Here is a 13,206-nt window from a genome sequence, read left to right as displayed (position 1 = left end):
CATTTCATGGTTGACATGGAAAACAGTTATATTAAGTTTAGAAATAGAGTTCCTCTAGATCCACAGCACATGAAAACAGCACCTATCACTATCTGCAGTTTTGTTACCTGTTGGTAAGTAAATGCCTTTGATTTGTAGTCCAATAAAGATTCAAACTATTCCAATTAGATTTGATTCACTAATGTTTAGGAATGTCAATTTTTACAAATATGGAAGAAAATATACCGATTTGCCAGGGAAAATCATTGGCAAATCAATAGGAATTGGTAAGAAGTCCTGATTCCCCATATTCTTCCCCAGACACACACACACACACACACACACACACACACACACACACTTACTTCCAACATAAGATTGAAATGAATATATAAGGTGAAAGGACAATAAATCACAAAGAACAGCATGCTTCCTATAACAGTGGTTCTCAGCTTTCTGGACCTATTCTCCTGGAGGGGGCAAAAGACCCTAACACCCATAGTTCTCATTCCCATTATTAAGTGAGGGTGGGAGAGGTGACTCTTAATAGCATGTGTTGCTGAATAACCAAATTTAGAGCAGATTATGTTTATGTCTGCTTTCACAATTGGATGATAGACAATATAATTTTTAATCCCTGTACCCTAGTCTTAATATTTAATTAGTGGGAAATAATGGACTCCAAATAGAGTTGATTCACTTGCTTCACAACATACTGTAGGCATAACTGAACAAACACACAAAAAACTAAATTAAAGATAAACAAACAGTAATGTATAATTCAAAAGCAAGTAGAATAGAATTGAAACCCGAAGCTACTCAAGGTAACACAGGTGGTATACTGATAAAGTGTGTCCTTCCAGAAAGTTGAGGGAATTGATGTAAGTTACGAGGTTAAAGAGAATTGTTGCTAAAATCATTTCTTCCATTGTTTTCACACTTAGGTATGACTCTATTTTTAGAGAAAAATAAAAAAATATTTTAGAGAAGAAAAATAACTTTAAAAAGTACTTTATCATCCCTTTCTATATCCAAAGAGAAGTATCTACTCCCTGAGTGGTGACAAAGAAAAACATCTTATCACTTGGCTAAGGAGGCAACATAAAACAAGAAAATCCCATAATCCAGGGATTAATGAAGCCAACCGTATCAGAAAAAGGATCAGAGGAGAGGTGGGAGTTACTTCACATCACCACTCCAGCCACCCTTCCTCTGTCTCCCACCTGCCCCAGGAGGGATGACACCTTGAATGGTTCTTTCAATCCCCGTAGTTTGTGGATACTGGTTATGATTGTTTTATCTCTGGAAGGAGAGATAAAACCCATATTATAAAGGGAACAGGTTAGGAAGGGGCAACCTGATACTTGTGATCAGATTTGGGAGTGGAGCAAACAAATTTGGAGCATAGACATGTGATTGATTATTATACTGATACCACAAATTGTCAACATTTAGAATTGTGGCTTGCCATTTCTGAGTCACTAAAAGTAAATATTATTATCTCTCCTTTCTTTGTTTATTGTGAGCACATATATAACTATTCTAAAATTATACAATATGAAACAAAAATGTTATTAAACTTAAGAGGGAAAAACATTAAATTGGTTAGGGAGTCACACATAATTCTTTCTAAAGGCCGTATTTTACCAGTTGAAAATAAGGAAATACCAGTTATAATATAGGAGATAGCTGGGCACAGAATTGAGGGAATGTAAATGGTAGAACACCTTTGTGTTGTATTTATTTCATTTAAATAGAGGAAAAGATAAATATGTGAATCTTAAGCAAAAAAAAAAAAAGTAAAATAAACCCCTACATTTGCCTCAATTACCACATTAACTTATATAAAAGTGGGAGAACAATGAATTCTTTGTACTAACTCTTGGTTAATTGTTTCCTTTCATGAGCTTGAATTAATCTTCGGAGAGTTATGGATAATTGATTACTTTGCTTTCTCTTTCTCCCATTAAATTGCATGAAGGCTTAGTTTCACAGGACTGTTTGGTGAATACATTTTCTATTCCCACAATAACAAAGTACCACAAATGGAGTGATTTAAAACAACGCCTTTTTATTATTTCATAGTGCTGTAGGTCAGAAATCCTGGCGTGGGCTCAGCCGGAGTCTCTGGTCAGGTTCCCATGGGGCTGGAATCAAGGCATCAGTGGGGCTGTGCTCCCTTGTTGTTCGGGCTCTTCTTCCATGCTTATGCATTTGTTGGCAGAATTCAGAATTCTGTAGGATGGAGGGCTGGCCTTCTCACTGGCCATCAGCCAGGTGCAGCCCTCTCCTCAACGTTAGAGTTTGCTTCTTTAAGGCCAAAGGTAAAGCAACCGCTGCTGCTTTGAATCTCCCTTATTCTGACTTCCAGACTGTCTTTAAAGATTTCACATGACTATATCAGGCCCACCCAGAATAATTTCCCTTTAAAGTGCAACTGATTAGCGACTTTAGTTGCTGGTGATTCAAGGGTAAACAAAGTAGGCCTTAATTCTGGTGATAGTCAACTAATACTAAAATAAAATACCACAGCTGCAGACTCTGGTAACTGCTATAAAGGAAATGAACAGGGTGGTATGACACCAGGGAAAACCTTTTGTGACAGGAGGTGGTACCTGAGCTGACCTGGAAGATAAGCATGAATCAGTCATGGGAAGAACTAAGGGAAAACCAGTGAGGTACCAGTTGCACTTTTATATTGTGCCTGAAACAAACTATTGAAGAGTACAGATCAGTTCCTTAAGGGAATTCTCTGAAAGCTTGCTAAGTTATCTCTATCTTTGGCTTTGAGTATTGCAGCAAAAACACAATTCAATAATGGATTAAATTTATTGAACACTTGGGGTGTTGCATGATTTCCCGATGCATAAACAATGTCTTCTGCCCCCAGAGTGTCCTTCTAGGTCATCCATTGCACCTACCACAATCAGTGGGACCAATGGCACATTAACTGATCTCTACTTACATCACTGGTGCCATAGGATGTTTTAGCCATTAATAACAACCATCATTAGCCAACAGTAAGCATGAAAGCTTTTTATATGTGGATGTGTTTTTATAGGCAAATGTGAATTTCAAAGTGAGTACATATATTCTATATCAGCAAAGAAGAAAGAAAAGGCTTTTCTTTTAAACTGTTTTCAACATTTTAAATTTATGTGCTGGCTTTCAGTGTGAATCTATGTTATAATACATATCTACTCCAGGTTTGAATTTTATTCAAATATGTAAATATTTTATATTGTAGAATCCATTATTTCACCACAATGTTATACACTGAAATAAGTCATATGAATATACATGTTGCTATTTTGGGGTTCTTCATTTCTTCCCTATCCATCATCCCCTCCTCTCTACCTAATTCATAAGTAAGTTACTAAATCCTGAAAACTCCACATAAAAAATGTTTCTCAATCCCACCCCTACTTCATTATCCCCACCATGCTGGCCTTAATTCATGCTTTTAAGGCCCATCCATTGATCTTTCAAACAGTCTTAACTGGTCTTCCTGCTAAGAGTCTCTTCCTACTTTAGTCCATTTTCTATACAGTTGCCAGATTATCCTCCTAAAAACTTAGCAAAGTCCCTGTCCTCATGGAGTTTACACTCTTCCACTAGAGACTAAAAGTAAAAAAAATGACAAAACAGACACATGCTAATGAGATATAAAGAAAATAAAAGCACTGTAAGAGGAAAAGTAAAGGAAGGTGTAATTTTATTTCAGTTTAATTGAGATATAATTGACATACATCACTATAAAATTTAAGGTGTACAGCATAAAGAGGGAGCAATTTTAGACAGGGTGGTGACATTTGATTATAACAAATGTTAATGCTCTCCAGCCAAAGACCAATAGGAGCACACCCATAGTTAAACCAAGTTGAGTTTACTGACTTGTTACAAAAAGGCACATAGCACATGTGAAGAAATGTGGAGAGTCTCAATAAGAAGGTGTAAAAGACTTATAGGATTGGGCTTGTGCTTGGTGATTTTGAGGAAGGTTTAAGGCTTTAGCTTTGCTCTGGATTGGATGCTGTCAGGAAGCAGAGGTTATTCTATGATTGGTTATTTTAATAATTGTTATCTAGAAGGTAGGAAGAGTGGAGCAAGGCTTAGGTTGTAATTGGTCAAGAAACAGTAATCACTTATATTAGGCAGAGTGTTTGGTCATTTTTGTGGTTTGGAGTGTTCTTGTGTTGGTTGTGTTCAGGCATGATTACGGAGGCATCTCATTTTTTTCTCGTCTATTATGATCACAGAGTGGCCATGTTCGCTGTTGATGTTTTGTGAGATTGTTTTTGTACAACAGAACACTCAAACCTAGCTGAGAATGCCAGTAACACCAAGGCCTAGCAAATAGTTCCAGGCCAGCTCCTGGTTGTTCAGGCTGCTTTCCTTTTCCTCATTAAAAAGGCCATCCAGGGCTATAATTGTCTCTAAATTGCAATTTATTACTCTTACTCATAATTCTGTCTCCTGAATATTTAGAATACTTATCAGTATTATCACTTAGGGTAATGAGTTCTAAAACTCATTATAGCTCTGGTGGCAATAGTAGAAGCTTAATCCTTATTAAAACATATGAAACCCTCTGCTACATGCTGTGGTACAGCAGCCACCTGCTTGTGGCTGAATGGCTCTGGAATTGGAAGAACCAGTGCTGTAAATTTCAGAAACCACTTCAAAAGTCTCAGAGTCACTTGTCTCACCTCTGAAAACAAGAAGCTGTAGTTAGATTTTATGTGTAGTTCTGATAGGTCTGCATGGTGCCAGGCTGTTTGTGTAGTAATCACATGGGGAGCTTGTTAAAATCAGGTAAAAATTCTAGGCCTCCAACTCCAGAGTCTAATTCAGCCTAAATTTTTTGAGATTCCTTCATGTTGTTTCCCTCCCTCCCTTCCTTTTAATTGCTGAGTAGTGTTCTATCGAATGAGCATACCAGTTTAGCCATTCTTCTACTGATGGACATCTAGGTTGTTTGTAGATTTTATTATCATGAATAAAGCTGCTATGAACATTTTTGTACAAGTCTTTTTGTGTGTACAGTTTTTATTTTTCTTCGATAAATACCTATAAGTGGAATTGCTAGGTCATAATGTGTGTTTAATTTATATGAAGCTAATGGGTCCACAATTTTGACATAGAGAGAGTAATAAAAAGGCTTAGAACACACTTTCTTTTTGCTCAAAGTGTAGCCTGGAAGAGATGCAAAGGATTTGTTATAAGGCCTCAGATAACCCTGTCACTCCTAACCTCCCTTCCTCACCAGTGAAGCTCTGGGGCCCTGTAAGAACCCTTTAAAGTCAGAGGGATGAAAGCTGTGTGGATAATACCTGTAGGTAAATGTAGTTTGGGCAGTGCCTTGATAGAAATGTAAAACCCTTTGATGAATCTTTGCCTCTAGGTTTCTTGGAATTCCATCTCACTGTTCTTAAGCTGAGAAAGGGAGATCCCTGAATGCTGGCAGACCAAAAATAAAAGTGATTCCTGACAAAGAGGCCTCTATTAGCAAAGGTTTGATGGTACGTTGGGTGAAGGTGGGGTGAGGCTGGCCACTGTGGTGAGAAAGTCAGGCATGCTCAAAGGTTTCTATGCTGACAGGCCTTGAATATTGCAATACTGCTTCCTCAGTCAGTTCTCTCAGTTACCCTTAATAGCTTTTAAAAACATCGGCCACCTTCCACCCTTCAGTATGTAACCAGGCTCCACTTAAAGTAGAGACCATTTGAAAGGAACTCTCACTTTCTTGCCAAAAATGTCCACCTATCTGTATTCAACCTTGATCTATCCTTTCCTCCTTCCTTCCAGTCACAGTGAAGACGGTATCCCTCCCAAAGTAATCGTCACTCCGTCTTCTTAGGGGCCTTGTTGTATTTTCTCTTCTCATTTCCCTACTTCCTCCTTTATACCGGCTTATTCCCATCAGCATGTCCAATTCCTTGCGAAAGCCTCTCCCAATTTCTCCCTTGTGAAAACTAACCTCTCAACACCAGGTACTGCTCCTAGTTATTGCCTTCTTTCTCTGGTCTCATTGTAGTCAAATCTTCTAAAGGGTTGCCTGCTAAGCCTGTTTCCTCTTTTTCATCTGGGTCTCCCAAGTCTGCCTAGAACCTTTTATCTTAGAGCAGGCACTGCAAAATCATTTTTAAAGTACTGCACCTGATGGATGGATAGATGGGACTTGGAGGGTGCAGACGATAAAGTCATCCGTAGCTTGCAGCCTGGGATGTTGGATGACTAACTGGGTTGAAAAAACTGTTTATCTTTCTGGTGTGTATAAATAATTTGATATATGCTTTCATTCTGAAATAAAGTTATGGAAAGTCAGTAGTCTGTCACAAGCAACAAGTATGCAAACAAGTGGAGAAACACTGCAGTGCTGCACTACCTGCTGTTAGTCCCTCACGTGAGAACTAGAGTCCTCACCAGCCCAGGGCCGCGCATCTGCCACTCCACCCGAGGGGCCGCCGGGGACCCAGGTCGGACTTCAGGCGGAATCGGGTTTACCTACTCTTCGTGGCCCGGGTCTCCGAGTCTGGAGGTGGGGGTGAAAGAAAGAGCCGAGCGGCTCCCGGCCAATGGCAGTTCTTGAACTTATACCTAGAGACGTCAGCGCTGCAGTGCAAACGGATGCCACACAGCTGGCTCGGAAGCGTCTCCTCCCGCCCCACAAAAGGGGCGTGGGCTACGCGAAACCTTGGGCGACGGGAGGGAGGGGCGCGCGCCGCTCCCCGCGAGGCCCGCACCCTAGCCAGCCCGCTTCCCAGCAGTCCCCGCCTTGCGGCCCGTCCCGGGTGAGCAGCCGGGCGCCCGCGCCCCCGCCCCGAGCGCGCCGCTGCCGCGGCTCCGCCCCCTCCCCGAGCAGGCCGCGCGCCCCTGCGGCTCCGAGCTGTGTCGCGGGCGCGCGCACCGCCAGTGGAGCCGCAGTTAAAATGGTCCGAGGCGGACCCCGCGTTCCCCCTGCCGCCGTACTGACTGACTGAGCCAGCAGGCTCGCTCCCTCCGTCGCGTCCCCAAATCTCGCGCCCACCGTTCTCCCGGCTTTCCAGGGCAAAGCATGTAGCCCCCATCCGGCGCCGGGCCGGCCCGCAGCTAACGCCCACCCCCCCACCGTCGCGTGTGTGCCCGTGTGTGCGTGTGTGTGCGCAAGGCGGGCGACCCCGCCGCCCGCCGCGGGCCCGAGGCCCAGCCAGAGAGGGGCCTGCCTCGCTGCCGGGAGCCCGGCTGTCTGGGCCTCCCTACTTCTCTGTCCCGGTCCCGCTCCTCGGGGCCTTCTATATGGGCCACCTTCTCTCGAAGGAGCCGCGTAACCGCCCAAGCCAGAAGAGGCCTCGCTGTTGCAGCTGGTGCCGCCGCCGCCGCCCTCTCCTTAGGCTGCCCCGCCGGACCCCGGCCAAGGCGCCCCCCCAGCCGGCGGCGCCCCGGAGCCGGGACTGCTTCTTCCGCGGGCCCTGCATGCTCTGCTTCATCGTGCACAACCCCGGCGCGCCCGCCCCCGCCGGCCCAGAGGAGGAGTCGCCGCTCTCGCCGCCGCCGCCGCGGGACGGGGCCTACGCCGCGGCCGCCTCCTCGCAGCACCTGGCGCGGCGCTACGCGGCCCTGGCCGCCGAGGACTGCGCCGCCGCCGCCCGCCGCTTCCTGCTATCCTCGGCCGCCGCCGCCGCCGCCGCCGCTTCGGCCTCGTCGCCCGCCTCCTGCTGCAAAGAGCTGGGGCTGGCCGCGGCAGCCGCCTGGGAACAGCAGGGCCGGAGCCTCTTCTTGGCCAGCCTGGGGCCCGTGCGCTTCCTGGGGCCGCCCGCCGCCGTGCAGCTCTTCCGGGGGCCGCCGCCGCCGGCCGAGCCCCCCACGCCTCCCGAGATGGTGTGCAAGCGGAAGGGAGCCGGGGTCCCCGCCTGCACCCCCTGTAAGCAGCCCCGCTGTGGCGGGGGGGCCTGCGGCGGCGGCAGCGGAGGAGGAGGACCTGCGGGGGGAGGCGCCTCGCCGCCGCGGCCCCCCGACGCCGGCTGCTGCCAGGGCCCAGAGCAGCCACCGCAGCCTCTCTGCCCCCAGCGCTCCTCTCCCACTTCGGAAGGTGCCTCCACAGAGGCTGGTGGGGACGCCGTCCGAGCGGGGGGCACCGCCCCCTCGCCCGCCCAGCAGCACCACGAATGCGGCGACGCGGACTGTCAGGAGACCCCCGAAAATCCGTGCGACTGTCATAGGGAGCCATCCCCCGAAACCCCAGACATCAATCAGCTGCCGCCATCCATCCTGCTCAAGGTGGGTCCGGGCGAGTGGCTCGGGGATGCGCGCTGTTCCCCAACCCCGGCCCCCACCTCGGAGATTTTCTCTCTCCTCCCTCAAAGCACGGAGGAGGGGGTTCCCTGACAGCCGGAGACGTCCGAAGGGGAGATTGGGAAGCCAATGGGGAGGATGCCTATGGCATATTATTGAAGTAGAAAAACTTGGAGTCTACTAAATGTCTTTTAATAGCTTGGGTCTATTGCGCATAATTCAGGGTTCATCTGTTATTCGATTCCCAGCCCGGTGGTTTAGAAACTATTCGTAAGTTTTGTGTGAAATATTGTTTTATCATTTGAGCAGTTTACACTGACTGGGTAGAGACTTTGTATGTTAGTGTTTGAAAGTCTTCAAACAATATTTTCAGGTTTGATAGCTGCTAGTTGATGTCAAAAACAGTTAATTTTATTGATCATTTACCATGCTCAGGCACTGTGCCAGAGCTTTATAGACATAATATCTCATTTAATTCTGCAGTTAACGCTGTGAGAGAAATATTGTTAACATCCTTACTTTATACAAGAAGTAACTGATATTTCAGTGCCATGTGCCTACAGTAGCAAGTCAGGCAGAAGTGGTCTTTGCTCCTACGGAGCTTACAGTCTGGTGGGGCTTGAAGAGGTTGAATGACTTGCCTAAGGTCACACACAGACAGTAAGGGGCAGATCTGGGGAATTTAGGCCTGCCTGACTTGAAAACCCTTTTATTTAGGCTATGATGTGTATTACCTTTCTACATTTAAACCCTTACATAAAAGCGTACAGATTACCAGAAGGTAAGGACAAATGTATTTTTTGTTGGGGGATAGATGAGTGGGGAACAGGTAGGTGTCTTGTGGGAGCCTTGTGTCGCAGCTACTAAGTAAAATTTGCAATTTTGTCAATGCTAGTGCTAGTGCTAGTCACTTAGTTATGTGATAGTTTGTAGTAAGCTATTATTAAAAAGTTTTTTTTCCCTCATTTTCTCTCTTCTCTCCCACCCCCACATCAGCAGCTTTCTGAAGCTTAATAAATATAAACCCGGTTACTCATTGTGGATGATATTTAAGGCTAGATAGAAAAACCTAGATAAGAGTTTGGCTACTTTTATTGTTACTGAAGTAAGTGTCATCAATTATAATTGTTGACAATATAATTATATACTGTCAACAATATACTTAGATTAGACTTTTTGCATATTTGTAATCCTGTGTGTTTGGGTCTGTTTTATTGTGATATTAATATTTTTGTAAACAATATAGCAAAGGAGTGGGAAAGCTTACCTTTTCCTTGTGTCCAAATGTAATCGTTTAATTTACAGAGGTGTATTTTTGGAGGAGGATTAATTGCCACCTCTCTATGTTCAGGGTGTGCATTTTAGGGCAGAGGAAACATTCTTGAACCTTTTAAATTAGTGGATGACATGGACAAATTAAATATCAACGAATACTTGGTATAGAGGTTTGATTGCTGTCTTGTTGTTTGGTATGTAAAACTGTTTAAAAACAAAACAAAAACCAGGTACTTCCCACTTTCTACCTAAACCATTATTATTTCATGAAATAGAGAATACAAAAACAAAAAAAAGAAAAAAAAGGTGGTAGGACATGATTTCATAATAAAGAGACTTCTTACAGAATAAGTTTATTTCATTTGCTACATTGTTCTTTTCCACATTTTTGCTAGGGACTGTTGAAAACCTGATCTAAGGGACATTTGGGGAAATTACTCATTGGACTTACCCTATTGTGTTGGAGTACTTAGACATGTTATATAGATTTCCATTACTTGTATTAGAAACTTGGATAAAGATACTGTGTGTGGTTTTCATGGTCCTGGTGGTATTCAGCACAGAGTGAGTCAGACTGTCTGGAATGAATTGAAATCGAAGTTTTTTAGTGTTTACCAACCGAAGTACAACTTTTGGGTATAAGGCTTTGCGGGGCAGAGGCTCTGGTGACATAGATATTGTTCATTGCTCTATCTTCTCCCCTAAGTGCAGTGCCTGGCATTTAATAGCACCCAGTAAATATTGATGAACAAGTGAATGACCAGGTTTTTAGGAAGTCTGGGCTGAGACTCTGGGTGAATATGCCATGCCAATAAGGGAAGTCTCTAAGAAGTGTTTCTATCCTGAGTTGTTGTTTTGAGCCACAGTAGAGCCATTGGATGGTGAAGAGTTTCTGGCTCTGTTTAGGCATGGAGAAGAGAAGACTTAGGGAGCTATGACAGTTTTCTTTACAGTACCAGAGAGTTGTTGCATAGAGAGGCACAAATCCATTACCCCCATTAGAAGGTATGTCCTACTCCCCTGATAATGGGCCATAACTTCTATAATTGTATTGCTGCAGCCTTTGTACCAGAAGTTACTACAGGTGTAGAAAAGGGGGAGGTGGAGGGGAGAGAGTTTGGGAGAGAGACGTGAGGAAATGTGATTCAAAGATGTTTTTAGGGAAGTTGACTCAAACTACCATACTTGCTCAGTTTTTTCCAGGTATGGCAAAAGCAAAAGAAAACTAAATTCTTTCTACTGTGGTTCATAGGCAAATTTTTTGGCCCAATATCAATAGGGCTTTTTCTTTTTCAATTTTACTTTTATGTAAGTAGTATTACTTGCTTTAAAATATTCAAATAATGCCCGTAAAGCAAAAGTTGGCCTTGGTTCACCCCCTACTCTCCTATCTAGTTTTCTCTCCAGAGGTCACTAACCACTGTTATCAGTTTAGATTTTTCTTCTAGACTTGTACTGTGGAGTACAGTAGCCGCTAGCCACATGTTGCTACTTAAATTTATAGTTAAAATGAAATAAAATTTAAAATTCAGTTTCTCAGTCACAGTAGCTGAATTTCAGGGATCAGTAGTCATGCGTGGCTGGCAGCTACTGTACTGGACTGTGCAGCTCCAGAATATTTTTTTCTTTGTAGAAAGCCCTGTGTAAAACTTCATAGCCTTTTTCATAAATGGCATCAAAATGTATATGTTCTGCAATTGTTTTCATTAACAGTATGATTTGGAGGTCTTTTTTAATTAGTGAGTGTATGGTTTCCTTCATTCTTTTTAACTGTTGTATAGTATCCATAGTATTATGCCATACTATATTTATTTCAGTATGGTATAATTGGATGTTTTCAATTTATTACTACTGTAAACAATGCTAATAGATGTTTTCTATGCACATGTGGTCATTTTTCTAGGGTGGATTTCAAGAAGTGGAATTTCAGGGTTGAAGAATGTGATTGTCTGAAAATTTAGAAAGTCCTTTCTAACTATAGGAGCTCTGTAAAGATGAAATGAATTCTTTCCTAAAATGGTGAACTTCATTGGAAATCATAATTATGTAACTTCAGGAAGAGACCTTTGAGGTCATCTTGTCACTCCCTCCTTCTTATGCATGAAGAAACAGGCCTGTAGAAGTGAAATGGCTTACCCCAAGACATTTCAGATAGTGAATGGCAGACCCTGGGCTAGAACCCAGCTCAGTGTTTCCAGGTTTAGACATCTTTTCAACATATGGTGTAAAAGGGCTTAAATAGTCTTCTCTCAGAATTTTATGAAAGAGATTCCTGAATTAGGGGGTGGGGGGAAGCTTACACCAACCAACATCTAACCATTATGAGTCAGAGGCTAATTTTATAATTGGGTCTGTAAGGTTGAATTGTGTCTTTAAATATTAGAAATTTGAGAAGCAGGGAATGGCTCTTCAAAGGTCAGCTGTGGGAATAGCATTTTCTAAAGTACTTAAGCCTGTTACATATGATCTTGGACTGGTAAATGGATTGTTTTGGATCAAATAAACTAGCTTCAGTCTTTGCTACCTGTTGCCTTTATTACTTTAAGCAACCTTACCTACTGATATCACAATTAGATTTTTATATAGTGGATCTACTATAACAGTTTTACCAAATGATAGCAATGGAATATTTTTCTTTAAGTAGTAGCTATTTGAGTAACTGGGTATTTTGAATCTATATTTAAATTTTAGAGGCTTTGTATGCTATATATTTAGATATCTTGCTCTCTGTCAGCAGACTATTTCTTTCCAAAGGAAACCAGGTGAGAGACCCAAAATCTATCACCACCATTAGAAAACCACTTCACCATGAATGCATCTCTGATAATGTATCAGTAGTTATTAAATCTCTATTTTTATAGCTTTATTATGAACAGGTTGCTTTAGTGATCAAGGAAGAGTTCTATAAGAGAAGTGTGCTTTGGAGGAAAGCTTATGTATCTGATCTATTTTTTTCAGATATGAAAACAAGGATAAAAGCAATGAAAATGGGAGTTGAAGAAAAAAAGTGATGCGACTTTTTAAAGCTTTGAATGTAGATTACTAGTGGGTAAGAGGAGCTAAGTTACATGTAGCTTTTCATGAGTGCTTTGACTTAAGGCTCCAGTACCAGATAAATTCTAGAAAGTATCTCTGGAGTTCTAGGGATGGTTTAGCCAGTGCTAAAATGGAGTGTCCTTAGGAAGTCAGGTTCCAAGATTGTTCTTTGCTGGAGAATGCCTAGTAATCTTGGGTAATTTAATCAAATCAGGCTACCAAAAGGTGAGATTTTTTTTTCTTCTCATTTTGAGAAGTCTATGCACTTTGGTGCCTTGTAAGGAGTAGCTGTCAAGGGGGGTAACCTTAAGCTGTTCTTTACCAACTTAAGATACCAGGTTGTATAAATGATGGGGAATGTAAGGGAAGATATGTGATACCAGGTTGTATAAATGATAGGGAATGTAAGGGAAGATATGTGAAGGCAAATATGGAAGCATTTAATATTAAAATAATAATTTCTTAAAAAGTTACTTACCTTTGGTTAAATATCCTGTTTTATGCTTATCAAGAATCTTGAAGCAACAAACATATATTGTCCGGCACTGGGAAATACAGCCATTATTTTGTAATGATTTTAAATGGAGTATAACTGTAAAAATATTGAATCACTATGTTGTACACCTGAAACTAATATAATAT

At 42.7% G+C, this 13,206-nt stretch overlaps 1 protein-coding gene across 4 annotated transcripts in view; it reads left to right on the top strand.

Annotated features, from left to right (window-relative positions):
• Positions 1–7,155: 7,155 nt before the first annotated feature.
• The window catches only part of FBXL17 (F-box and leucine rich repeat protein 17), a 496,293-nt gene continuing 490,242 nt past the window's right edge, over positions 7,156–13,206 (top strand). For all 4 annotated transcript variants that reach the window (XM_055086703.1, XM_024119152.3, XM_055086702.1 and 1 more), the window contains exon 1: positions 7,156–8,238. In XM_055086703.1, the coding sequence (XP_054942678.1) occupies positions 7,258–8,238 (981 nt within the window). In that variant the 5' untranslated portion in view covers positions 7,156–7,257. The remainder of the gene's footprint in view (positions 8,239–13,206) is intronic.

Source organism: Physeter macrocephalus, chromosome 8 (assembly GCF_002837175.3).
Source record: "Physeter macrocephalus isolate SW-GA chromosome 8, ASM283717v5, whole genome shotgun sequence".
NCBI lineage: Eukaryota > Metazoa > Chordata > Mammalia > Artiodactyla > Physeteridae > Physeter > Physeter macrocephalus.
This window is presented reverse-complemented; position numbering and strand designations above follow the sequence as displayed.